The sequence below is a fragment of the Thamnophis sirtalis genome, unplaced genomic scaffold (assembly GCF_051295495.1).
Source record: "Thamnophis sirtalis isolate CommonGarterSnake01/CBP01778 unplaced genomic scaffold, rThaSir2_p1.2 scaffold_2, whole genome shotgun sequence".
Classification (NCBI taxonomy): domain Eukaryota; kingdom Metazoa; phylum Chordata; class Lepidosauria; order Squamata; family Natricidae; genus Thamnophis; species Thamnophis sirtalis.
Window position 1 is genome coordinate 130,365,568 of NW_028261382.1, and position 26,076 is coordinate 130,391,643.

General features: G+C 36.4%; 1 protein-coding gene across 4 annotated transcripts; it reads left to right on the forward strand.

Annotated features, from left to right (window-relative positions):
* The first annotated feature begins 9,018 nt into the window (after window positions 1–9,018).
* LOC106544176 (uncharacterized) lies at window positions 9,019–25,199 on the forward strand. Of its 4 annotated transcripts, none has more exons than XM_087706916.1 (11): window positions 9,019–9,230; window positions 11,089–11,221; window positions 11,458–11,547; window positions 13,671–13,749; window positions 15,817–15,931; window positions 17,187–17,371; window positions 18,423–18,577; window positions 18,791–18,953; window positions 19,726–19,884; window positions 21,222–21,386; window positions 22,504–22,726. In XM_087706916.1, the coding sequence occupies exons 3-11, from the start codon at window positions 11,462–11,464 to the stop codon at window positions 22,549–22,551; spliced, it is 1,155 nt and encodes a 384-aa protein (XP_087563042.1). In that variant the 5' UTR covers window positions 9,019–9,230; window positions 11,089–11,221; window positions 11,458–11,461; the 3' UTR covers window positions 22,552–22,726. The 4 variants fall into 4 exon arrangements, with proteins under 4 accessions (XP_087563042.1, XP_013915841.2, XP_087563040.1 ...); XM_087706914.1 differs by lacking the exon at window positions 22,504–22,726 and adding an exon at window positions 24,647–25,199 and having other exon boundaries at window positions 9,021–9,234; XM_014060363.2 differs by lacking the exon at window positions 22,504–22,726 and adding an exon at window positions 24,647–25,199 and having other exon boundaries at window positions 9,021–9,230.
* The last annotated feature ends 877 nt before the right edge of the window (window positions 25,200–26,076 follow it).

Consider the following 26,076-nt stretch of genomic DNA (forward strand, 5'->3'; position numbering starts at 1 on the left):
CTAAAAACCAAGCACTCTATATTTTGGTTGGATTTTATCTAATATTTGTAATAAATTGTCAGCTGCTTAAGTGCATCCGATTGCAATGGCTATCAAATGGAAAGTGATTATGAAACTTCAACTGTCTGAGCTACTCCTTAAACTCAGTCAAATTAAACTTTTCAAATGCCTCAAGCCAATTGATTTATAGTCAATGCCTTCTTACTGGATAAGCATGAGAGTTGAAATGCAATCATTTGAAGAGTGGAGCCTGGAGAGAATGATTCTCCTGATGTAATTATTTTTCCTGATGTAATTATTTTTCGATTAAGCAACAATCCTACCGTACTGCTTTATTTTATATGCAATTATCTAATCTTTTGTTAACCTGATTTTTGAGAAACAGTCTTTAAGAAACCTAGGAACTGTCCAACACAGGAAGAAACATCTCTCTCATTCTACTATGACTCTAATTCCACATCATAATTCATTTGTTTCTGACGGTTGAGAGGAATTTCATTGCACATATGCTGTTGAAGGGCTGGGTATTGAGATAGCATACAGACATCACCATCACTAGAGGGCTCTTTCATAATGTATTTTACCCCTGTGCCAGGGGAGTGATTTCTAGGTTGGCCTCGGATTAGATTCAAGCCTACCTCTAAGCAAAGACTGGGAGTGATTAAGTAATATTAAGTAAATATATATATATCTTGGGATAACAGCAGCCTACCTCCAGTAACACATGAGGACAGATGGCAATTACTCTCAGTATGAATGCTGCAAACTTGTGGTATGTTTCAAAGCTTGCAAGGCTGTGTCATATCTCTGGGGTTTCCCTTTCATTGGAATCAATGGAACTCCATCCAAAGAATATAAGGAAAGTGAGTTATCTTTCAGGAGAGTTTCTTTTCTTATCTGTTTAATATGGAAAAATTCACTTTATAAATATTTGAAAGAGAGCTTCCAACTTTGGCACTAATGGAAATACTGGATACTTTTCATATATATTTAGAAGGTTGTTTGAAAAAGAAATGTTCTGTCTTTTATATAATTTTTAATCAAATACAGATATTCTGATTACTACGTCTTGGTTTCCTATCAGGCTGTACATGCAAAAATAAAACTAGTTCAGGTCTCAGAATCTCGAGTTGGGGGTGGGGGAAACCAACCGTTTGAAGTGCTTTGCCAGCTTTTGGTATATTGTGCATTTTGTGTGTGTATATAATATATGTAAATTATAAATAGATATATAAATAGATTCATATGGTTAAATGTTTTAGTGTTTTTTCACTGTTCTCCAAGGAAATAAAGGTGTTTTGTATTGCTTTATGAACTGATTTAAAAGGCTTTATGGGACGACTAAAATATTTTACAGCTATTTTACCCTAGAAATGGGTAATTCTGCTCTGATGTAAATCTCGCCATTGTTTTTGAAAGCAGAATTTTAGATTTTAAGCTGGCCCTAAATGCACTTTCTTGTGGCATGCAGTCTATTTTATCTGAATGAGCTTTCCAAACTAGAGACCACAACACGTTTACCTTCGTGTGTGTGTTTTCTTCCCTGCCTAACAAGAGTTGCAGAACTTGAAATCTTTAATCTTTTGGGCGAAGAGGATGGAAAGAAAAACAATATGCTACTGAAGTAATAGGACATAAGATCTATCATTAGGAATAGATTGTTAGTCCATCTGTTAAAATCCATTGTAGTAATAGTCTCAGTAAGTGAGCTGTGCTTTGTAATTCTTGGCTGTGACAAATATGCTTTTGCTTTACTTGTCATAAAACTGTTTTACTGTTAATGGCTATTTCTTTGGTTGCATTTGCTTGAACTTAGTTGGAAGACCTTATTCAGACTGTTATGATGTCCATAAATGCAATTTAAATGCACTTAAAATTGATTTGCTACCATGGAGTGTGCTGAATTATTTCATTTAATAAAAGCCTTTATGTAAGTGTTTTCATGTGTGATTTGTTTCTGTTAGCTTTTGCTTGTATTGTAGTGAAACAAAAATGTACCAGTGTTTTAGGAAGAGAAAATCAGTTATTTCTACTGTGCTGCATTAAGTAATCCAACACTGGAACAAACGGAAATAATTAGTTACCAGAGCATTTAAAATTCCAGCATATTTTGAGGTAAGATCCTTTCATTATGAAATCGTTTAATATAAACACAGGACAGAGATATGTTTTCTAAAGACAAAAACATGGTGTTACCACTGAAGTCTTTCAACATTACTACCATGTTATCATTCATTTGCATTGTGCCATATCTGTAGTTGGAACTGAATTTCTCAATAATCCAAATATTTAATCAGAAAGCAAGTTATAGGTGTCAGTGAAGGCATCATTATTGTTTCAGTCGTTTCAGCTCCCAGTTGAAATTTCTAGAAGCCACTTATTTAAATGTTGGACAATGTTTATTACAGTGTGCCCTCCTATGGTGACAAGTAGGTCTACAGTCTTTTAAAAGTTACAAAACTACACAGGCTGTTTGGTGATGGGTGAATTGGGCTCAGATTGTGCTTTGCAAAGGTTATACTTGGCTCTTGATGGGTTTGCCAGGAGCTGCTCTCCCCAAAAATATTAGTTAAAAATAGGGCAAAAGTGATATGATTTTATTTTCACCTTTAATCAATGTTAAATACAATTAACATGATTATCCACCTATGCTTTTTATTCTTGGAAACTGCCTGGACAAGTGCTGGATCAGACATGACAGAATGGGAAAAAATGTTTTATCATTTTTATCTTCTATAACATTAAATGCTACAATTTGCTACTTTTTGGGTCCACAACTGGAACTGTTGGGAGTCACATGCATGCCTGGAATCTTTGAACAGACACAATATTCACATACACAAGTTCTTTCACCTGAAGTGGGATGATAGCAAATGATGGGTAGATTACATGGCATGTTAGTCCAGATATGCATAGAAAGGATACACAACATTACTTTCCAATTCATTTTCCAACCAAAAAAGGGAAGGAATTTTACCAGTTGTTCAAATCAATATATCTGTATGTGTTTTAATCATATTTTAACTACCTTCAATGTATTTATAGGCCATCTAACACCATCATGACTAGGCAGGTATAAGATAATTTAAAACAATGAATTACAAAAAATACAGAAAAGAAATATCCAGTAAAAATAGCAAAAAACTAACAAACTCATCTTCTGTGCACCATTCACTCTGCCCAAGGCCTGGGGGAAGAGCAAGATTGTGAGGGCTCATTTAAATAAAGTCAGGATGGAGGGTCATATAGATTTCAGGAGAGATATCATTCAAGAGGCAGATGCTGTAACCATACACATTACTCCTTTTTCATGAGTCACAACAGATTTCACTGTTTAATCAAGGGATCCAAAGCATTCCAACTTTATTGCATCATATGGGATGAGTAGAAACTGCGTAAGACAGATGATCCTTTAGATAACTAGACCCAATGTTTGACCAAAGACAAAGCACAGTAAAACATTATGCAAAAATGGAGATTATTTTGATTCAGAGGTGTGACTGATGGGTTAGGGTTAAGGGCCATCAAAGGGGGAGTTACAAGGGATAACGAATGAGGCTCTCTCACATGAGCTGGTCTGGAACCCACTTTATCAAGTTACAGCAATTGTTTAATTAAAATTCAACACCATGATCAGAAGGAGCTCTAGTGTAGGTGTGCTAAAAATGATTTCAGGAACCACTACTTTGTTTACCATGATGTGTCCCTTCAATATAACCAATAGAGGGGTAAAACATTAAAACAAGGTCAGTATTCAGTGCTATAGCAGATTCACTATGTACACAATCCCTGGGGTTCAGAAATCTGTCTTGAACAGTCCTGCCTGAATCCATGGATAACCATTGCCAATCAAAATAAACAGGATTAAGCTAACAGAACAAGGAAGCTTTCTAGATGCCAACAAAATCCACCTAAAGCAAACATGGCAAACATGTGGCCTTCTAGATACTGTTAAACCACAATTGCTGTCATTCCTTATCATTGGCTATAAATTGATGGAAGTTGGACCTCAGCACCATTTGTTCATTTCAAGTTTAACAAATGCTTGACAAAGTAAGTTTTATTTATTCTTAACTTTTCAATGGGGGAGGGGGGGAGAAAACAGATTTTTGCATTGTTCTCTTGGTCTTTATGGTATACAACTACAGCTATAATTCTTATAAGAATTACCATATTTTTTTGGAGTATAAGATGCACCTTTTTTCTTCAAAAAAGAGGCTGAAAATCTGGGTGTATCTTATACATCAAATATAGCATTTTTTGCCTCCTGAAACCCTGCCTCCTTTACCAAAATGGCCATGCATATCCTTATAGAGGCTTCCAAAGAGCTCCTGGGAGGTGGGGAGGGCAGAAATGAGTGAAAACGGGCCGTCCCCCCCCCCCAGCAACCAGCAGCACTCTATAAGCCTCCATAAGGCTATGTATGCAAAAAATTTTTACAAAAGATGGGCCCATTTTTGCGAAAACGGGCCAGTTTTTGCTCTTCCCCCCCCCAAACACTCTGCAAGCCCCCCCCCCAAGGCTATTCATGCCTTTTTTATAAAAAAACGGCCCGTTTTTGGGAGGTTTGCAGAGTGGAAAAACCTTTTTTTCCCTTTTGGAAAGCTCTTTAACTGATTGATGAGAATTACATTGATCAGGTGCTGTGCCAGCAGAAACAAAGTCTTAAGGTGCTGCAGATTGTCAGCGATTTCCTTCTCCAGCACATGAATAAATACACCTGGAAACATCTACCTACCTACCTACACTCTCTCCCTCCCTACCTACTGTATTTTTCTCTATCCCTCTGTTTACCTACTCTCTCTCCCTACCTATCTACTGTATTTCTTTCTATTTCTTTCTATCCTTCTACCTACCTACACACGCTGTCTCTCCCTACCTACCTACTGTATTTCTCCTCTATCGCTCTATCTACCTACCTACTCTCTCTCCCCCATCTATCTACTGTATTTCTCTCTCTATTTCTCTTGGTCTATCCCTCTACCTACCTATCTATCTACACTCTCTCCCTTACTACCTACTGTATTTCTCTCTCTCTCTCTTTCTCTCTCTATATATATATCCCTTTATCTACCTACCTACCTAACTACTCTCTCTCCCTACCTACCTACTGTATTTCTCTTTCTCTCCCTCTCTATCCCTTTACCTACCTACCTACTTTTTAAAAAAACCTTGGTGCGTCTTACACTCTGGTGCATCTTATATGCCGAAAAATATGGTATATAGCATCCTCAAAAAAAAAAAAAAACCCACCCTCATGATGTATCCCTTTTGTGAGGTGAGTCAGTTGTGAATCACCAATTTGCAGATGGAAAATGGAAACAGCAACTCTTGGTTCAGAGTGAAATAAAACAGGATAACATAACAAGAAGATTAAAAATATAAAATGTAAAACACAGGAAATATCTTGATGGCCCTACATAAAGTCCCATACAAAGTCTTCGTTGTACATCTTTGCAAATTCAAAGTCCATAACTTGGGATGCATTGCACATTTGGGTTGCAAAGCTCCAGACAATTAGTAGAAGGCAGTCTAGAGACAAAAAGTTAACTCCTGCCATCTAATGGTCATCTGACATTTTTGCATCATTACTCTGTCAGCCTGATTTGAGCAGCTCCTTAGATCAGGGGTAGTCAACCTTTTTATACCTACCGCCCACTTTTGTATCTCTGTTAGTAGCAAAATTTTCTAACCGCCCATGGCTTCCACAGTAATGGTGATTTATAAAATAGGGAAGTAACTTTACTTTATAAAATTTATAAAGCAGAGTTACAGCAAACCCCTACCGCCCAACATGAAAGCTGGAACACTCACTAGTGGGCGGTGGGGACCAAGTTGACTACCACTGCCTTAGATGATAACTTTGGAAATTTTTGCCATTCTTTGCAAGTATTATACTAGTGTGTTCATATTAATAAGCACAAATAATTGCTGGTTATTGGTTACCAGCCTGAGACATGCACATATAAAAATAATAATTAAACGCACACTTTGGAAACAGGAGCACAGATAAATGTCATTTAACAGAAACATTGACTTACCAGAAGGCAAAGTCAAATACTTTGGAGAAAGACAGTTGATTGAAAACATAGGAATTCATTTCTTTTTTAAAATCTATTGGAAATTCTTACTTGAAACTAAACCTGCATCTATTGAATGCATTAAATTTCAGACCAGCTAACCATATTTTATGAACGCAATTCATGTGGTCAATTCATGGTTCATGAGAAGCCCTAAGATTGGATTAATTTAAGAGAGCAAAACCTCATACATGTATCTGGCTTTGCTAAGCAGATGTCAGACCTCATTAATATTTGTGTAGGAGACTACCAGAAAAATCTCAGGCCTGTGGGCTGAACTAAGGCTCCCCCCATTAATAAAAAAATATTGTGAAAAAACAGAATGGCAAACCACTTCTGTATCATTGCCAAAAAAACAAAAACAAAAAAACAATACAGACATGTAGACATCTGAAATAAAACATGTATTTGTAGTTTGCACTTTGTAAACACAATGAAGAACTATTTTGCATGAACACAATCTCATTGTGGCTCAAATTTTACAAGGATCGCAGATACAAAGCTAAAGCTAATCCCTGAACATGTCTTTCTACAATCTTCTGACACCTCCCGTCTGTTGACATTACAATTCTCAGAATTCCAAACACAATCAAAGAATTCTGGTAATTGAAACGTTATCAGACCTGGAAGGGTCAATGGGTTATGCAGGGAATTCCAAAATATTTTCAAAATAAGAAATTAGGGTATTCAATATCAGTGCTTAGGTTGTCTTTAGAAGTGATCAGCCTCCACATTTATTGGACTTTCAGACCATTTTTGCATTAATAGTGGTCATTCACATGTTCTGTTGTTTGTGTTGGAGCATTTGCTGTTCTCTGACACTCCACCACCTTCCAGTACAAGGAAGCATGTCCTATTAGATTGGTCAACTTCAGGCAACTGATGGACACAGTTTGATTCAAACCGTTGTGGCCTGCCAGTGGCCAGCAGAGCTGGCAGCAGATTCAGACAATGATAAGGTTGGGGAGGAACATGGGCCAGTCCTGGAGTCTGGGGAAGGCTCTGATGAGGGCTCTGTGTTGGAGGCAGAGAGGGGGCCAGAGACATATGCCAGTTAACAGTTGCCTTCAGAGTCAGACATCAGTGAGGCAGATGAACAGCTGAAGCCTGACCCAGGCCGTCAAAACACTACCAGTTCGGCCCGCCACTGGACTAGTGAGAGGTGGTATTTACCGGTTCTCTGAACTTCTCAAAATTTCCGCTACCGGTTCTCCAGAACAGGTCAGAACCTGCTGAATACCACCTCTGAGTAGCATTTAGATTTATATACTGCTCCATATGCTTTACAGCACTCTTTGAGCTGTTTACAACTATTAGCATATTTCCCCCAACAATCTGAGTCCTCAGTTTACCAACCTTGGAAAGATGGAAGCTTGAATCAAACCTGAGCTGGTCAGAATCGAATTCCTGGCTGTAGCCTGCAATACTGCATTCTAATCACTGCACTACCAGAGCTTCTTGTATCAGAAGATATGCCACCAAAGTGGGCAAAGTAAATACTTACAATTAACTCCCCCCTGGGAATGGGGGCACTGTTATATAGGAAAAAATGTATTTTATGGTGGATGGGAGGACTTTATTGTTCATGTAAACATGAACCCAGTTATGGACCGACCACTGGATTGGTCTGTGTAACTGTGTGTGGAGTTGTGATTGTCTTTCTCTGTCAGTGCTGCAACTCACTACAGACTATAAAGATATCCCTTCTGCAGAATTCTGGTACCTTAAATAATCAGCATTACCTGCTCAAGCCCAAGAGGGAACTTCAGTGGTTGCAACTTCTTAGACAAATTCCCACATCAGCACAACTATTAAAAGTGCAATTGCACATTTTTTCATCTAGTTTCTTGACCCAGATGATATGCAGACTCACAGCCATGAAAATAAAACTTCCACTTGTTTACTCAAAAAGAGCACATATTATACTCAATGATGCGTTCTCTGTACTGAAAATTTAGCCTGTAAGAAAATTCTTATATGCACACATACACACTGCTCAAGTTCTTCAATGATGACCCATTGTTTAAAAACAACAACCCAGAGTTCTTTAATCCTCTTACCTGATTTGAACCATGAACTAATGTGACTGGTTCACAAACGTGCAGCACAACTAATAAGTCACATTTTAATCTTCTTGCTAATCTCCTGGCTAACCTTTCACTCTCTCTCTCTCTCTTACACACACACATACCAAAGCAAGCCCCATTATAAACTATAAGGCTTGCTTCCACATTCCAGCGGACGTTAGTAGCAGTTGAATTAGATCAGCAGGCTCCAAAGACAGCAAATCAGGAATATCTCTCGGAAATATACATAAATGTCTTAAGCATGCTTTCTGTTTTTATTAGCCAACAAGTGCTTGACAGAGAAAAAATAATGTGGCAGAATTGTCATCACCATAAATACATTCATACATTAAATTACTTGTTTTCAGTCAGCTTTTAGGCAAACACATTCTGTACGGGATATTTTTTTCACAAACACATTCGGCATGGGGTATTTTTTTGGAGTGTTGTTTATTTAAATAGATCAGGCACAAAACCAAAAAGAAATCCCCAAGGGAGCATCTGTTGTTATTAGGATTGGTGTGAAACGCGAGTTGACAACAAAATCTTCACATTAAAGGTTGGGTTGAAAGACAACATTAAAGGCACTACTATTCATCCCACTTGCTTATCACCTGGAAAACGTCACTACGCCCACCCGCAGTAAGATATCTTCAAAGAACGCCGGATATTTTCGATCGTCATAGATCTCTTTACTAAGGGAAGCGAAAACTTGGCTTGCTATAACCCAATCTCACACGGCGTCTCTTGCTTAAAGTTTAACCACACCAGGCTGCTGGCCATCACTCTTCGGATTCCCAGCCCAGGTGGGCTGTTCGGCAAAAACTCTACTAACAGCAGGGTCGTCGCGATCGCCCAGGACCCGCATGCTAAACGGGAGTAAGCCCCCTTGCCTTGCTCCGCGAACTTTTTAACATCCTTCCGGCATCGTCCTAGGAGTCTGCGCATGACAAGGGGCGGGAGGAAGGCAAGGGTTTCTATGGCACCAGCCGACAAACAGGAGTCGGTCCAGCCCGGGAGTTCTTTTTCCCACTGAGTCGCAACTGCAGGTTCCCCTTTCGAGAAAGAGGTGTCGGTGATGTAGGTGGGTGAGTTTTTGGCTGCTGGGCGTATTCAAAGGAGTCGGAGTGAAAAGCCAACCTCGAAGATCTGCTCAGGTTTCTTTGAGCATCTTTTTAAAAAAAAAACATTTAGGAAGTGGGCATCAGGAGACAAGATACATTTCTGGTGGGGATGCTGAAGCTGACCTTGGTGATGGAGAGGATCAGGTTCCAGTCTAGCTGGGGGCGGGGGGGGGGAGAGTCATTTGTTTCCACCTATTGCCTCAGTTTCTCAAATGGAGAAGGAATTATTGGGCTTTGTGCTTCCAAAACCAGAAAGGAAGGACCATTATTCTTGTCCTCCTGCTAGTGTAGTGACCTCGACAAGGCTGGGCAGCCCATTTGAATCATTTCAGGATACACAAGCTCAGAGGTTTGAAGTGCTAGGAGGGAAAATGGGTGGATTCTGTAGAAAATTGGGACATAAAGCCCCAAACTGGATATTGTTATTCTCCTCTGTTAATAGCAGTGCTTAACAGCCCTCGCTAAGCAGTTTACAGAGTCAGCATATTGACCCCAACAGAACGCACTTACTATACTTACTCATCCATTTGCTTTCCAGTCTCTACTTTGAGAATGAGTCTGCTGCTCCAGAACTGAGCCAGCACATCTGTTTCTTAGAGTTCTGACTTCTTACTTCTTCCTCTTGCCTCTTTTTGTAATAGTTTGAGAAAAATCCTGGAGAATTTGAAATCTTGCCCAATCATTTTGCCTGATTCCAATAAAGATTTCAGCTAATTTTAGTTTTGGATTCTTTCTGAACTAGCATTGCTATGATTGTTTTCTCTGTAATGGAATAATTGGGTTTCTAACACTGAGTCAAAAATGAATGACTGGGGTATAAAATATTAACATCGGGTTGCTAGAGAGATGATTGACAGACTGATCCAATCCATGACTCTTCAAGCCAGTTGGAAGTCCTTTTAAGATTATAAGAACCCTGCAGAAAGCTGGATCTAAACCAGCATTCAGTGTCACATAACAGCTAATCGGGTACATTCAAGAGTCTCAGGCATGAAAGGCAGAGCAGAGCAATAGGTTCCTACTCCTGAGCAACTTAAGTGCTACCACAAAGGATATCATTATACATTTTGAAGCACATGTCTGTGCAGATTTACTCAGGTAGAAATTCAATTGAGTTCAAAACTGCAACTGTATACATCCTTAATCTTCTCTAAACAAACAGTACTTCTCCAAACAAGGGCTTAGTAATCAATGAAACATTACTAAATGTAGCAGACATGCATCATGAAATTCTATGAAATACAAAATGAAAGTAACAGAAGAATATCAAGCTTTTACAAACTTAATGTTAAGACAAATCACAGGAAATATGTCAACTCAGGCTGTTTGTCCATAATTAAACATTTGGGCAGATCCAATTTTAAACTTAAGCAGCATATACACTTTAATCCTCTACATATCTAATCAGAAGAATGGCCTTGCTTAGGTCCCATCAATCAGGCAGGTAAATCTAGTGGGAGCAGGCAAGCATGCCTTCTCTGTTAGGTGCCTTCACTCGGGAATAATGTTCCCCCACTCAAGGGATCTGAATGACTCCCATCCTGAGGATGTTGCACGAAGCTATTAAATACCTGGTTATAATCCAAGGCTTGGGGCAGGATAAAAATTGAAGCCCTATTGAATGTGGAAAGGATGGGGTTGGTTACTTTAGTATCTATCTACTATCTATCCATCCATCCATCCATCCATCCATCCATCCATCCATAACATCTATTGATCTGTTTATTGAGATGTTATGTTATTCATAACATCTTTTTTGTTATCTGTTTATTTTTCTTAACTTTTTCTCCCTTTTGTTCAATCTTGTTCCATTTTCAGGGACTACGTAGACAAATCTCTGCAGTTTTCTTGACAAGTGGTTTGCCATTGTCTGCCTCCTAGGGCTGAGAGAGAGTGACTGGCTCATGGTTACCTAGCTGGCTTGGTGCCTAAGGCAGCTCTAGAAGTCAAGGTCTTTACTTTACTTTTTTATAATTGAAAGTGGCCTATAAATTGTATAAATGCATAAAAAAGAAAGGATTGTTATGTATATAAGGAAAGATAAAGAAAAATGCAATGTTCCTTTGGAAGCTTTTAAAAATCTTCATTGGTTTCATGATACAAAAGAGATGAAAATCGCATCTCCCCCCCACCCCAATCTGTAGCTACTAATATATTAATATATGGTTTGTGTTTCCTTTTTTTTAGTGAGATGAATTCCATCAATTCATTTGAAGCTGAGTACATAAAGAATTTGCAAAAACAAATCTGCTTACTAGAATATGAGACGACTTATCTATATCCTTTTAAAATAATGCAATTTTATTACAAGTATTTATGGCTGTTCCAAATTAGCTGTATTTCTTAACAACTTTAAAATGTTCTGTATTTTGAATACCAAGGATCCATGCCTGTTTGTTATGAAAGAATACAATTTATTGGATTAATTTTCTCTAAAACACAATGTGGTAGGGTTTTTTTTCCTTTTCCCAATATTCAGTTCTCTTTATTTAGGACAAAATTAAGTCACACCTTTTGTTAACGGTATATCATGTACTTTCTCCAGTGTTTCCAAAATTGGAATGACATTTATTTATAAATTTGTAAGACCACCTAACTCATAAATTGTGACGTAGGCAGCTAACAAAGGATTAAAAGGAATAAGAGATTAACAAAAACATAAAGAACCATAACTATGCAATATAAGTGGACAGAGATTAAAAATCAAAACATCTTCAAAATCCTAAAAAAGTTAGTTTTCCAGATGGGCTAATCTAATGTCCTAACTCAGTTCCCAGGGGAAATATGAAGTTTGCAACCACTTGTGGAAGGCCAGCAGGATTAGGCCATATGAATCTTGAAGAGTATGTGTTCCAAAAGACAGGCACCATGACAGAGAAATGATGTTTTCTGGGTCCCATTAGATGGTATTGTGTAATGGAGGAAACCTGAAGCATATCCAGACCTCATAGGATGGGGAAACATAATTTGAGGTAGGTGGTCCCACAGATAATATGGCCTTGTGCTTTAAAGGGTTTTGTAAGTAATAATATGTACCTTGAATTGCACCTAGAGCCTGTAGAAAGGTACTGGTGGTATAATAATAATGTTACATTGGCACCTTCAGCTCTCTATATCAGTATCTTCTGGACCAATTGTAACTTCTGGATGGTATCAAAGGTAGCTCCATGTGCAGAATGTTGTAATAGCCCAAGTTGAAGGTAATGAAAATAAGGATAATCATGAGCATAGCCTGATCATGGAAGAGTTTCTACTGGCATACAATATGTAGCTGTGGAAAGGGTTTTTTGACCACTATTGCCCCATTTCCTTTTAACAGGAGCCACAACTCAAAATTACCTCCAGATTGCGCACCAATTATGACTGTGGGAAGTACAATCCCATCCAGAACTAAATAGAAAATGTTTTCAGATCCCTGGGGCCTAAAATCCAGAGCCGCTCAGTCTTGTTTAGATTAAGCAAAATGTGTTTCTCCCCACCCAGATATCTATACCCTCCAGATACTGGATCCCAATAAAGTCCATCTACCACCCATGATGTACCAATTGAATAGATATTTCCTGTGGTGGGAAATGGTTGCAGAGAACTTCAAAGCCAACAATTGCCTTCCATTTGGAGCAATGGAATATTGCCTTTACAGGAAATCCAATACTTGAGATGTGTTGAGATACATCTTTTATAGTTCCTACATAATCAAAAGCTCCTCCCAGTTTAGCTTTGGGTTATTTCAGAACAAACAGGAATTGGTCCAAACAATGCAGTGGGCCTCAGCTGCTCAAAATACTCATTTTTGTAAAATATCAATGAGGTATTGTTGGCAATATGTCATATTAGAGGGTTGTGCTTCACTTTATTAAATTAAATTTATTTATTTTTTAAGTTGGGGAAGTTTAATTTTCTGCTTCAAACATTGTAAGAATCGTATATCCTTACTTTATTTGCAGCGAGATATACAGTTATAAGCTTAGTTAACAATTAGTTAAAATTTAACCCCTAGGCATTCATCTAAAAACAATGCAGGTTTGGAAGCTAAATAATACCTTTATATCCTCCTTTATATTGCATATGGATACTTTTCTTTTATACTGTTTAAAAAAACCTGAAAAGTAATTTATTATTTCTAAGACAATTGAAAAAAACTTACATTAAGTCCCACCTCAAAAATGTAAATCGTGTATATTTAGTGCTCCAAAAGGAGTGCCAAAACCACACATGCTCTTGTCAGAACTTTAGCATTTTTGAAGCTGGATTTTTTGGGGATCATATTTTTATGAAGATAATAGCAAATTAATATGATGACTCAAGATTATTAACATATTTCTGATGTTGATCTGTTTCTGGAACTAGGAATTGATCTTGCAAATATCATATATCTTGTTCCTTAATCATGCACCGTGAACTAGAGAGAAGGCTAAGAAGGCTACACACATCCCACCTAAAGTTACTAGAAAAGCCACAAAGCTGTTGCAGACACTGAAGGTAACTTCTGTTAAGGTTTGGTTTGGTTCTCTTGCATTGCCATTCCAATGTCAGTATCCTCAACAATCATTACAGGTTTCTGTGGCCATATGAGACGCTCTTTCTATAGCACCTTCATGTTGCTTTTAAGTTGGCATTTCTTTAAGCATCGTTAAGATACCCTTTCTAAAAAATAAATCTGTCAGTTTAATAAAGCGTCATGTTCATTTGAAAGGAATATTGTCAAGGATATCTTTGCATTTGCACTGGCTCTTTATAGCATAGGCTTTTCATTTTATTTAAATTATAAATATTAGTTATAACATCACATAATTTACCTGTTTGTAGAAATAATCCATCCTTGCAATTGCTTATAGAGCAATACTTAAGTAGATGATCTCATCATATTTATTTATTCCTTAATTTGATGCCTTTTCTTCATTAGTTTATGGATTAACGTGCAGCCACTTTAGGTAATTTTGCCTATTGTGTAAATCGAGGTAACCAAGTTACTTTAATAAACTGTGGTTCAGTTAAACTAAGTAGTGTATATGTAAACAAGCTAATCTAATATGACACTGAGCTACCCCATTGCTTGGGGGATTCAGCGGCATCAATAAGTGTCAATTCTTAGTGACCACATACTGTAGGTAAATTTTCTCCATGATGATTTTTTCCTAGTCTGGTCCTTCAAGTCTTCCTGCAGTGCACTAATCATTACAGTAACATCCACTTTGCTATTGGTTTTCCCTTTCTTCCTTCCTTTCTTCCTTCCTTTCTTCTTTCTTTCTTTCTTTCTTTCTTTCTTTCTTTCTTTCTTTCTTTCTTTCTTTCTTCTTTCTTTCTTTCTTTCTTTCTTTCTTCTGTTTCATTCCATCTTTCTAGGTATAGGAACTAGGTCTTCAATCATGCATCCAAAGTATGATAATTTGAGCCCATTCACTTGTGTCACAATGAAAACTCATGAATAAATGAAAATTTATTTATTTAATAATCCATGTTTGTTTTCTTGGCTGCCTGTGTTATTCTCAGCAGTGTTCTCCAACATTCAAAAAAACTTAACCCTCATTCTATACTGTTCAAAGTCCAACTTTTCTTTCAACATGTCACAGGGAAAACCATAGCCTACATGGTTCTTGATACGTATAGACATATTCCAGCATCTCTAAAACCTTCATTGCTAGCCAAGGTGGCGCAGTGGTTAAATGCAGCACTGCAGGCTACTGCTAGATCAGCAGGTCAGCGGTTCAAATCTCACCGGCTCAGGGTTGACTTAGCCTTCCATCCTTCCGAAGTGGGTAAAATGAGGACCCAGATTGTTGTTGGGGGCAATATGCTGACTCTCTGTAAACCGCTTAGAGAGGCCTGAAAGGCCTATGAAGCGGTATATAAGTCTACTGCTATTGCTACTCTATTCTGTTGGACTGTGGCAAATTTCCGGTTCTTTTACTTAATTGTTGATTCTGAAAGGCAAAGCTATTTACTTTCAATATCTCTACTGTCAGGTTTAAGGCTGGTTGGTTGTTGTATGTTATGATTAGTTTGATCTTCTTTAATTTAATCTTTGTTCCATTTATTTTTTTCATTGCACTCCTTCATTTATATTAGCAGTTTGCAAATCATTGCATTTTCAGCTATCAGTTTAGCATCAGCAGCATAGCGGGGATTAATAATGTTTCTTCTACCAAATGTAAACATTCCAACACTCCACTTGTTATAATTTATTTTATAAGTAACATATTTGCCCCAATACAGAAAGAATAGCACTTGTTCAGGAACTGATGAGTAAAGAAACACAAATACAGAAGGGTACAGAAAGTAAGAAGGATGTGAGTTTCTTGGCATTGTTAAGAATCAGTATAGATCTTCCTCAATGAGATGTCATTTGGGACATTTGACTTCAACTGTTAGCGGTGCTGATTGTGAATGATGGGAAATAAAATGTTAACTCTCTAGGTGGCAGTAATTTGAGGAGGATCTCACCTGTATGTCACTTGATATACTAGTCAGCTATTAAAGTGCTTTTACTAGTCTTTCAACTGAAATAAGTGCATTTACATGAAATTAATCTATTGCATATTTTCAAAGGAACTGGAAGCCACCATAAACAGAACAGAAATAGATATAGCAAAGAAAGAAAATAGCACCAAACATTATGAAACTGAAACTCAAGCAATACACAAACGTCTTCAAGTACTGTCTGGTAATGAAAAACTCTTCTCCTCATTGGGTGTCATTCTTGCTATTAAGCTAAATTTATGTATATGAACTGGATCACTGTTGAATTTCTATATCTGTAAACGGCTATCTAAAATGTAGCCTATTCAGTATAGAATGTGACTATATTCTATATTCTGATAATGGATTATCAGAAATTGGGAAAATCTGGCTTTACAAGACACAGGAGCTTTGTGTTACAATCACACTTGTAATACCAAGCAAAGCTGTCTTTTTTTTTTTAAGATGAACATGTTTATAAGTCCTAAGGAAAAGGAGAAAAAAGACTGTTACTCTAACCAGTGTAGGAAATTCAGGCTTTCCCAACATTTGCTAGATTAGGAAATATGAATATTTGTTTGATGTCTATTAGAATACCCATTTTGGAGCAGATGCTGTTTATCCATGTTGCATTAACAATCCTAAATCATAGTTTATAAACTACAATTGGGCCAGTTGGTAAGCCTTTCTTAAGATTATCATTGCTAAAAGAATATATGAATCCAGTCACTTCTGATACAACTTTCCTTTCTAAGGTAGGTATGTAGGTGGGATAAAGCACCAAAAATTCTTTTCTAAAACTTTTTAAACATCTGCTATATTTCTTCCATGAGAGGGGAGAGTTCCATAGTATAAACTATAGAATTCTCCATTCATACCTGAATTTACTATCGCCCCTCAACCTCTTTTATATATAAACAAACCTATCACAATTAGATATTTCCCTTCCTACTAAAACCACAATAATGGAGGACACTGAAACTCAGATTGCTAGAGCAAGCATTCCCATCTGTGTTGCTGTTGGAAGAAGTATGGTAATCCGGGCAAAAGGAAAAGGAAATAGAGCTCCAAGATTTTGAATGCAAAGTTGTCTAGCTATCTTCCTGGACTGAGGGACACTATAATGCAAACACATAACTCTGTACACATTGTTTGTGTGTTTACACAACAAAAATTGCCTAGTGATTTTCAAGAAGTTGCACATAAGGTGCTGCAGCAACTCAAATATTGTTTATTCCCATTCTTCACATACTGTAAGCATGTTTTATCTGGACATAAGTCCTGCTTTGTTTCAGTGGGTTATCTTTCCTAATAAGTAGTTTTAGAGTTCCAGCCTCAGAAACATCTGGAGGCTTAGTGTCATAATTCAACTAAGCAGTCACACAAGAAAGGAAATAGATGTTTACAGGAAGACCAGACATATTTTAAATGTGTGGAGCGATCCTGATGATTTCCTGCAGATGCAAGTGCTAAAGAAAAGCTGCTATTAATGGAGGAGGTTACGAAACTGAAGAAAATGCTTGAACACTCTACCCAGGATATTTCACACAAAGAAGCAGAACTGCTAAAAATTCAGAGAGAAATGCAAGAGACTGTGAATTCAGTGAAAGAAAAAGAACATGCTGTCTGTCTTTTGGAATCAAAAGTAAGCTACTGCAGTTAAGACATTTACCAAATGCATTTGTGAAAGAGTTATTGCTATGTTAGAGGCATACTATATGGTTGGATTAATTTTAATTTTAACATGAGAGACTTGTGATGAATAGATAATTCTTTCTTAAAAGTGAAAATAATATGCATTTATTACCTAAACTATAATTTATCTAAACTATGTGTCTTCAATAGGCTTTTGCTAATACAAATAGATGACATTTCTGAAGAAAACTATAATTCCACTTTTTTCTGAAGTACAAACGTTAAAATATATATAGTTCTGAAAACTTTGGTCATTATGTAGACCTACTCATACATAAAGTAAAAATTTCTGACTTGGATTATTTGAAGATCAAGCCTATGTTATTTCTTAGTTCCTGAAAAGTGATTTTGGAACTTTAATTCTATGAAATGGCCAGTCATCTCTGTCAATTAAGCCTTCAGTCTTGTCATGAAACAACAGCTTTCATTAGTTTAATGGGAAGCCTTGGGCATTAAAATTCATGTTCATGTCTGCTCAAATGGAAATTGATTAAAATTGATATTATTCAGAGCTAGCTCTAGTATTAAAATGAATACGGCTTCCAGAATTATGAACAGGGATGCCCATCAACCTCCTCTAGCAATGAGTGCCCATTTTAGTAAAACTAGAATTAAAATCTGGTGAAATTTGGTTTAATCACAAGGAACAAGCTGCAGAGATGCTAGAGTTATGCAGTATCTGATAACAAATGGGCAATCTGGAAGGTTAGTGCCTAAATGCTATATAAGCAACAGATAATAAGTGTATATTCCTTATGCTAGAAATAGGGCATTAAACCTGCAGCTCACGGGCTGGATGCGTCATGCCTTGGCCACACCTACCCCCGGTTTAGCAAAGAGAGAAAAAGTTGCGATACGTCACATGATGACAACATGTCATTGTGAGTTTGACACCTCTGCTCTATAGTCTCACCAGAAGAATCCTTAATGATGCTTCCAACAACAGCAAAGCCTGACAGAAGGGAATGTTTAGCATTCATTTTATTATATGTTTTATTTAGTGTCAGCAGAAGATTTGGCAGTACCAAGACATGGAAAAAAAACTTTCAGAACTGAGATCACAGTGCACACAACTGCAAGCATTGCTTTACCGCTTAGAAGAGAAATTATCAACGAGGTCCCAATCTGCACAAGAGACTATTGTTAAGGAACTTAGGTAAAGGCATTTGCATTATCCACCTTTTAATATTTTTAGAACTATTCAGTACATCTTGTTCACACTGGATAGCTAAGCATTTCTGCATAATCATCTATAGTATAGCATAGTATAGTAATAAAATCAGGAGAGATAGTAGTAGCATACAACTAAAAAAGAACCTTATTTTTGAACAATCCATTACAGCTAATATTTAAAATGATTTATACTTAGTGAGGAAGCTGAAAAATTAAGGCAGATACTTAAGGAAAATAAGCTTTCGGCTGATGAAGATAAGTATTTGCTCAACAAGATGGCAGAAGATTGTGGACATCTGACAAAAGAAAATAGTCTTTTACATGCTCAAATACAGAAAGCTACTAAGCATCTAAACCAGGTAGGCCTCAAGTTTGTCAGATTCCAATCTTAAAAAAATTAAAAGAAACCACACAAAAAATTCAGTCCAAGATTTCTTCTCTGTAAAGTATTAATTTCCAGAACATTGTTTGACAGATCCATGCAAAAATACATAACAGAACATTATAAATTTGAAGGATTTTACTATAGTAATAGCCATAAAGGATAAAATAGATTTTACTATAGTAATAGCCATAAAGCTACAAATGCTAATAAACCACTAAACCACTAAATAATAAAAGACCTTTAACTAAATTCTATTACGTCTTGTGATTGGAAAAGTGGTAATAGCAATTTTATGGCTTAGGCATTGAAATCAGCAGCATATTTTACTGCTATTTTACTACTATTTTCCAAAATAATTTCTTCATATTTTCAGGATTCAGTGAGGCCAAAACTGATCAAGAACTCAATTTTTTCTGATATCCTCTCTCTCAACCTCTGTCTTCCATGCAGCAGAGAATAAAATAATTCTTCCCAAATTCTGAGTTGATCTCTTGCATGAGAAGACTGCAAATTAGTTTGAAACTAATGAAATAGGAAATCAGTTGTATTCCTAGTTGCTCATCTCTTTTTTACAGACAAGGTGGTGCTACTGCATGTGCAACATGCTCATTTTTTAAAAGAAATGGTAGATATTTAATTATTTAGTCTTATAACAATTGTGTGAAGTTAAGAGAATTAGCAGTAGCACATCAGAGGAAAAGATACCATGATTTTTACTAATACACTAACTCATATAAATGTTGTAGGAAAGGCAGCTGAGAGAGGAGGAAACTACTTCCTATTCAAGAAGCGTGTCTGAGCTAACATCAGGAAGAGAGAAAACATGGCAACTGAAGCGGAAACTCATCCACTTGAAGACTCTGTTACAAAACCTAAGACAGAAAGTTCTTAAAGCTCAGGAACAGGTTGTAACAATATTTTATGTAACTCAAATTCCATTGGTAGAACATAGATGTACCTGAGGAATTAAGCGATGCTGGAGATGATCTATCTCAACCGTGAACCATTTAATACCGAGTGGTTCTGGTTTTTAGGACCTGCTGGTTTTACAACTTCGCATCTTCAGTGCTGGATGGAGATATACTGTCCCAGACAGACAGCTTGACAATCTGGGGTCCTTCTAGAATCATGACTCCTGATTGAAGAGCAGGTGGCAGTTTTAGCTAGGAGGGCTTTCGCATAACTTCGCATTGTGTGCCAGATGCATCTGTTCCTACGTTGAGGGCATCTCCTCATAGTCACTAGTCACCTATTTGGATTACTGTAATGCACTCTACCTGGTGCTAGAGTAACTAAAAGTTTCAATTGGTGCAAAATATGCTACTTATATGTGTTCCTAGTAGAACACAGATTAAGCCACTGCTCTGTGAGCTGCATTGGTTGCCAGCTTGTTTCCAGGGCAAATTCAAGGTGCTGTTTTTGACCTTTAAAAACCTACATTCTATGGAGTTAGCTATCTGAGGAATTGCCTCTCCCTGATTACATCTGTTCATTTGTCCAGATCCAACACAGAGTCCCATTGGCTAGGGAGCAACATTTGCTGGACCCTAAGCAACAGGACTTCTCTGCTGTGGCTACTGCCCTATGAAATGAAATAGTTTCCCCCAAAATGAGGCTGATTTTATCACTTATATAAATAGTATTTATAATATTGCTTTAGTATTTATTACCTCTTTTTAACTTTGTTATTCATTGGTTAGAGTCACTTGTGAGATGGGCAGCTATATAAAGTTGATAAATTTGATAAATAAATAAACTCAAACACAGGAGTCAATATACATTCCCTTTCTGTACTAGGGAATTCTAGTAATATCCCTTGGATTTTGCAGAGTCAAAATTAAATTTAAATTAAAACAAGTTTAGTTTTTACCCTGCCCTCACTTTGTAAAAAGTGATTTCCAGTATGCTATTTGACAGCGTTGTCCTCAACGTGAAAAAAACTTACACTCATTTAGCATATAAATTCACCCATACATGAAGCATGCTTAAGATCGTATAATTATACCAGCATAATTAAAGATAAAGTTAAGGTAGTCTTTGAATTATTGTCTACGATGTTGTAAGAATTGCCAGTAAATGTGACTTATGTACAATAAATACAAATATATCCGTTCTAAACAATCTTCCTTATTCCATTAAAACCAAGGAAGCCTATAATGCAAGCAAGTCAATTAACTAGACATTTTAAAATAAAATTGAGGTTTAGACACTAATTAATATATTTCAAAATCACTGCAAATAGTTACTTCATCTACAAGAAAGAAAATCTACAGATCACAAAAGGCAACATCTTCATACACAACTAATTGATTTAGAAAATCAACACATCAAAGTGCAACTGGAAAATTCTAAACTAAGAACAGAGAAAAATCATTGGGTGGAACATATTTCTCAAATACACAAACAGGTATCTTAAGTAACGTATCTTTTTATTTACATTCTATGCATGTAAATTTTGGGGGGGAAAACAAGACAGAATCTCTGTGATTTGCTTTCCATATTTATTTCCATGATGTCTAGTATAAAATGGAGCAAATGTCTGGTTATGATTCAGAATAAAATATTTATGAAAACTGCAGTTGAGAGCCAGATACAATTCTGTGAGCGTGCAGAAGAACGAAAGCAACCTGTGCATTCCTGCCTGAAATTTATAGTTAAGTGAATTAAGATTACAAAATTCATTAGCCAGGGTTAAAGTGCTTCAAAGGAGGATCATCAGTGATTACTATTAGTCATGGCAGCTATTGGGATCTTCATGTTCAGGGATGACATATCATTGAATAGGAGACTCCGGGATAAGGCAAGAGCAAAGTATTTGTGTCTTGCTGGATTTCCTTCAGAGGCATGTAGTTGGGGGAAAGGATGCTAGATTATAGTATATGTCAAGTTGAGATCACTGTTTTACACAATGACCTGAGGCTTTTAGTTATATAGCTTTCAATAACAAAAGTTTGTTAACTCTAGAACCATTCATAATCCTGCAGTACATGACCTACAGTGTGATCTGAAGTTCATCTAAGAACTGTTAATAAACTTCTCACTCTGGGTGGATGTGGGGAGAGATTTTGGCCCACTCCTTTTTAAAAAAACTTTGACTTATTGGTGATTTGAAACTGTGTGAATTTCTTCAAGTTCTGCCAGACCATTTCAGTTGGGTTAGAAAAATAATTTGAAAATGCAAACATTCTTCTGTATCTGTCTTTCTGTTGCTGATTTGTTTGTTTAGGATCATTTTTCTGCTGCATGATTCATATTTGCTTAGGCTTTGGCTCAGAGAGACCCAGTGACATTTCTCTTATAGAATCTGGTAATATGCAAGTAATGGTATTTGGTATCTAAAAGCTACCCTGGTTCATCTTGAAGTGATCTTTATTGAACAGCTATTCGTGAAGAGTATATACATTATACTATATATACAATAGGAGAAGCAATTATCATTAACTGCATGACTATAATGATAGAAACCAAGTTCGATCAAATTTTCTAATATGAGCCTCAACAATCTTTTTTTTAAACATCCATAGAGATCACTGGATCAAGACAAGTTTCACTTTCATAAACCTGCTTCATAAACAACAGGTTCTGATGGAGCCACCAATGTGTGCACCATGCTTTGTGGGAGAGCCTCCAAACACACATATGATTTGTCATTTGAAGTTATCAATTGAAAAGCTGATTATTCTAGGGACCTACACACTTTCTCCAGCAGTCAGTGAATGTTGGCTTAATAATAAAAACATGACACAATACACAGTTTTTGTCAATCTCTTTATTAATTGAACCTTACTGAAGTTCTGATCACATTGCCACATTGAAGGTCACCATACTGCAGAATTACAGTGTGTGTGAAAGATTCACAGACTTCTCACCAGTGTATAGTATTTTGTTGCTATAACAAGCAGATTGTTAAACCTGCTTTTCCTAGCATCGGTAGAAGGCTTCACTTTTCTTCTAGCTTCAGCATCAGTTGCTTTTTTCATTGACACACAAGTGTTGTGGTTGAAGTCTGCCATGGGAGCTCACTGGGACATTTTAGATCAGACATTCTGCATGATGCCAAAAGTGACTGTTATCACCCAATGATCAAATTACTTTTGTAATAAAATGTGATTGTAGGCAAAACATTCAGAAAACCAAAGAATCAGATTTATAGCAATCAAAGGCATACATTTTAGTGACTCCACATAATCTTGTCCTTTTTGAAGGTTAGCAGAGTAAAGAAATATTTCTTTTGTTTGCTTCTTCATATACATTGCAGAATTTCGCTTGCCTTGATAACAAAGTTTGTCAGGCATTTCTAGAAAACTATTATTATGGCAAAAAGTAGAGGGCTGTTATTGCAATACCATACACATTACCTAGGCAACATATAACAAAAGTCCTAAAGATATAAAAAAGTTAAATGTTTAAGCCATGGTTAGCAATTCAGTAAACCAGATTAAAAATGGTGTCCCATACATATTTAACAGTTCCACAAAAAAGATTCCCGCAAAAAGACCTTTCTGCATATTTAATAAGTTGACATGATTGTCCAGTTCTCATTCTACTGGATAGTTTGTATGACTTTAGAATGAGAGCCAGATCTGAAATCAATCCCAAAAGACTGACAACCAGCTAAGGTCTCTACCAGATTAAAATCGCCACAGACGATCCCCTCTGCAGCAATTATGACTGTTTTACATTCATTAATTAAAGATTCAGATTTCTGTTTATGCTGAGCAGCTTGCAAATTGTTTAAGGATTAGGCAAATGAAGACTGGAAAATAGTTGCCAAACCAGTTTTCCTGACATAGGAAGGGTACATGAACTATGACATTTATGTAGGGTTTCCCCCCTGCAGTATTCTTAGAGATACTTTTATTAAATGTTTTGGAAGAATAGATGACTCAATTTCACAATAGGAAAGTTAACATTTTTTCCAACTTTGTAAGCCTCTAACAACTATAGCAGCAAATTCTAGAACACAGCTTCAAAAACCCTTATAGCAGTTAGGTATTGTGACAGGTATTTTTGACTAGAATCCTCATTTGGTGCTTAAAATTCAGTAGATAGTACTATAACCTCTGATATATCATGATAAAAGTGTTAAGGGACCAACCAAACTTTCAGAAAAGGACAGGAATCATCTACTCCCTCTCCTTGCGCTATACTAGATCCATTACGGAATTTAGAGTTGGTTATTCAACCTGTTTGAAGACTTGCACTGAAGGAACTGTACTTCAGATTACTGGCTGACAACTTTTAGCATAAAAGTTTCTAAATTGGCATTTAAAGCTAATAAATTAAGTCTAATCTAAAGGTGTCCAAGTAATTGGATCTGGTAGAAGAGAACAAGTCCACTCCCACCTTTCTGCAACAACGTTAGACATGAGAAAATTACGCAGCTAGAAATTTGCTTTAAAATTTCTTCAAAATGCTGATTCCGTTATGTACTATCGAATTAGGGATGGTGCTCCTGAAAAAACATTTATTTTTCTGAATTTACACATGAGTACATTGTATTTTTCTGAAACCAGGTCACCATGTCAAATTTCTCATATAGAGATAGATAGATAGATAGATAGATAGATAGATAGATAGATAGATAGATAGATAAGAGAGGGGGGAGAGGAGAGATTAATTTAGAATAATTATTGCAATATTCATAATTAACTTTTCCTATTACAGATTGCTGAAAACCACAATGAAATCAGTTTTCTGCATAGCCATGTTTATAACTTGTCGTGTGATCTCAACAATTTGAAATCTGAAGTCAATATGGCCTCTATTCCACAGAAGGGGAAAGTGATCACCAATACATTAACAACAAATTGTAGTTCAATGAACTAAGTTAAAAAGTAATTAATTTTCGCTTATATAAATATCATTTTTTGAAAAGTTTCTTTAAATTAAGTTGTTGTATTTTATACATGGAACTATTTTTTTTAAATGACTTAGAGAAATATCTGAAGATAAACTATATATATTTTTTGCTTTAGATAATATTTCAAGTATTTGTATTTTTTCACGATATTAAATATTAATTTCAAGGTACTTTTAATATTTTCTCATTATTAATGTATCAAATTCACACATGAAATTGTCACAAATTAGTACCAGTGAAAAAATAGGGCTTGCATGGTACTCTTTTTGACATTATTATGTTCAGCATACAACAAAACTGTGTAATGTTTTCATGATCATCTCAAAGAGCAAATAAATTACCTTTTTAAACTCAGAATTCTTTCTGTATTCTACTTCTATAAAGGATCTGATTCATCAACTCTTCACAATATCTCTAATGGTTAGTGCCATCTGAATCATCCCATTGAGCAGACATTGAGTACAAATTAACCCAATTATAAAGAGGGGAAATCTAACCACAAAAGTACATGGAATGTACAAACTTACAGCACAGCAGTATGAAGAGAAGAGCTTAGTGCCATGTTGCTGTTGTACATGTTCTACACAATTCTCTCTACAGCACCAATTCAGTAGAGAATCTATTACTTAGGATAGCCATGCAAATCATTTGAAAGGACACTTCAATTCCCACAACTTTGCTAGCAGGACTATATCATGCTAAAGATTCTGTTTGACTGCTTCAAAGATCTTCTCCTGTCTCCTGTTTCAGATGATCGTTTTTGCACACAAATGTATGAACTGTCAAACTGAGAAAAGGTTTATATTAAATCATTGCGTTTTTACACTTCTGTTTACTTGGCAAGTTGCTATGATTTTCTATGCCCCAGCTCCAATTAATTGCCTAGCCCTACTACTCCTTTTAGCAGTTCTACTTGGTCTCTCTGTTAATGAACAAAATATACATGATTATGAATATGTCAAAATCTAGAAGAGAATGCAGAAATTAAGACTGCTGTTTTGGATGCATATTAAGAGTTCCCAGGTTTTTCTTAGAGAGAAAACACCATTTGCAAGAAAAGATAGTGAACCATGATTCAGAATGTTCAATTTAACAATACTTAGCGCAGTGTGCATATCCAGTTAGATGGAGCTGGTGGATTTTATCGTATATTTCTGCATAAATAGAACAGTACCATGCTCTATTGGGTGCTAAAACAATACACATATATACAAAAAGTATTTAATATATTTTA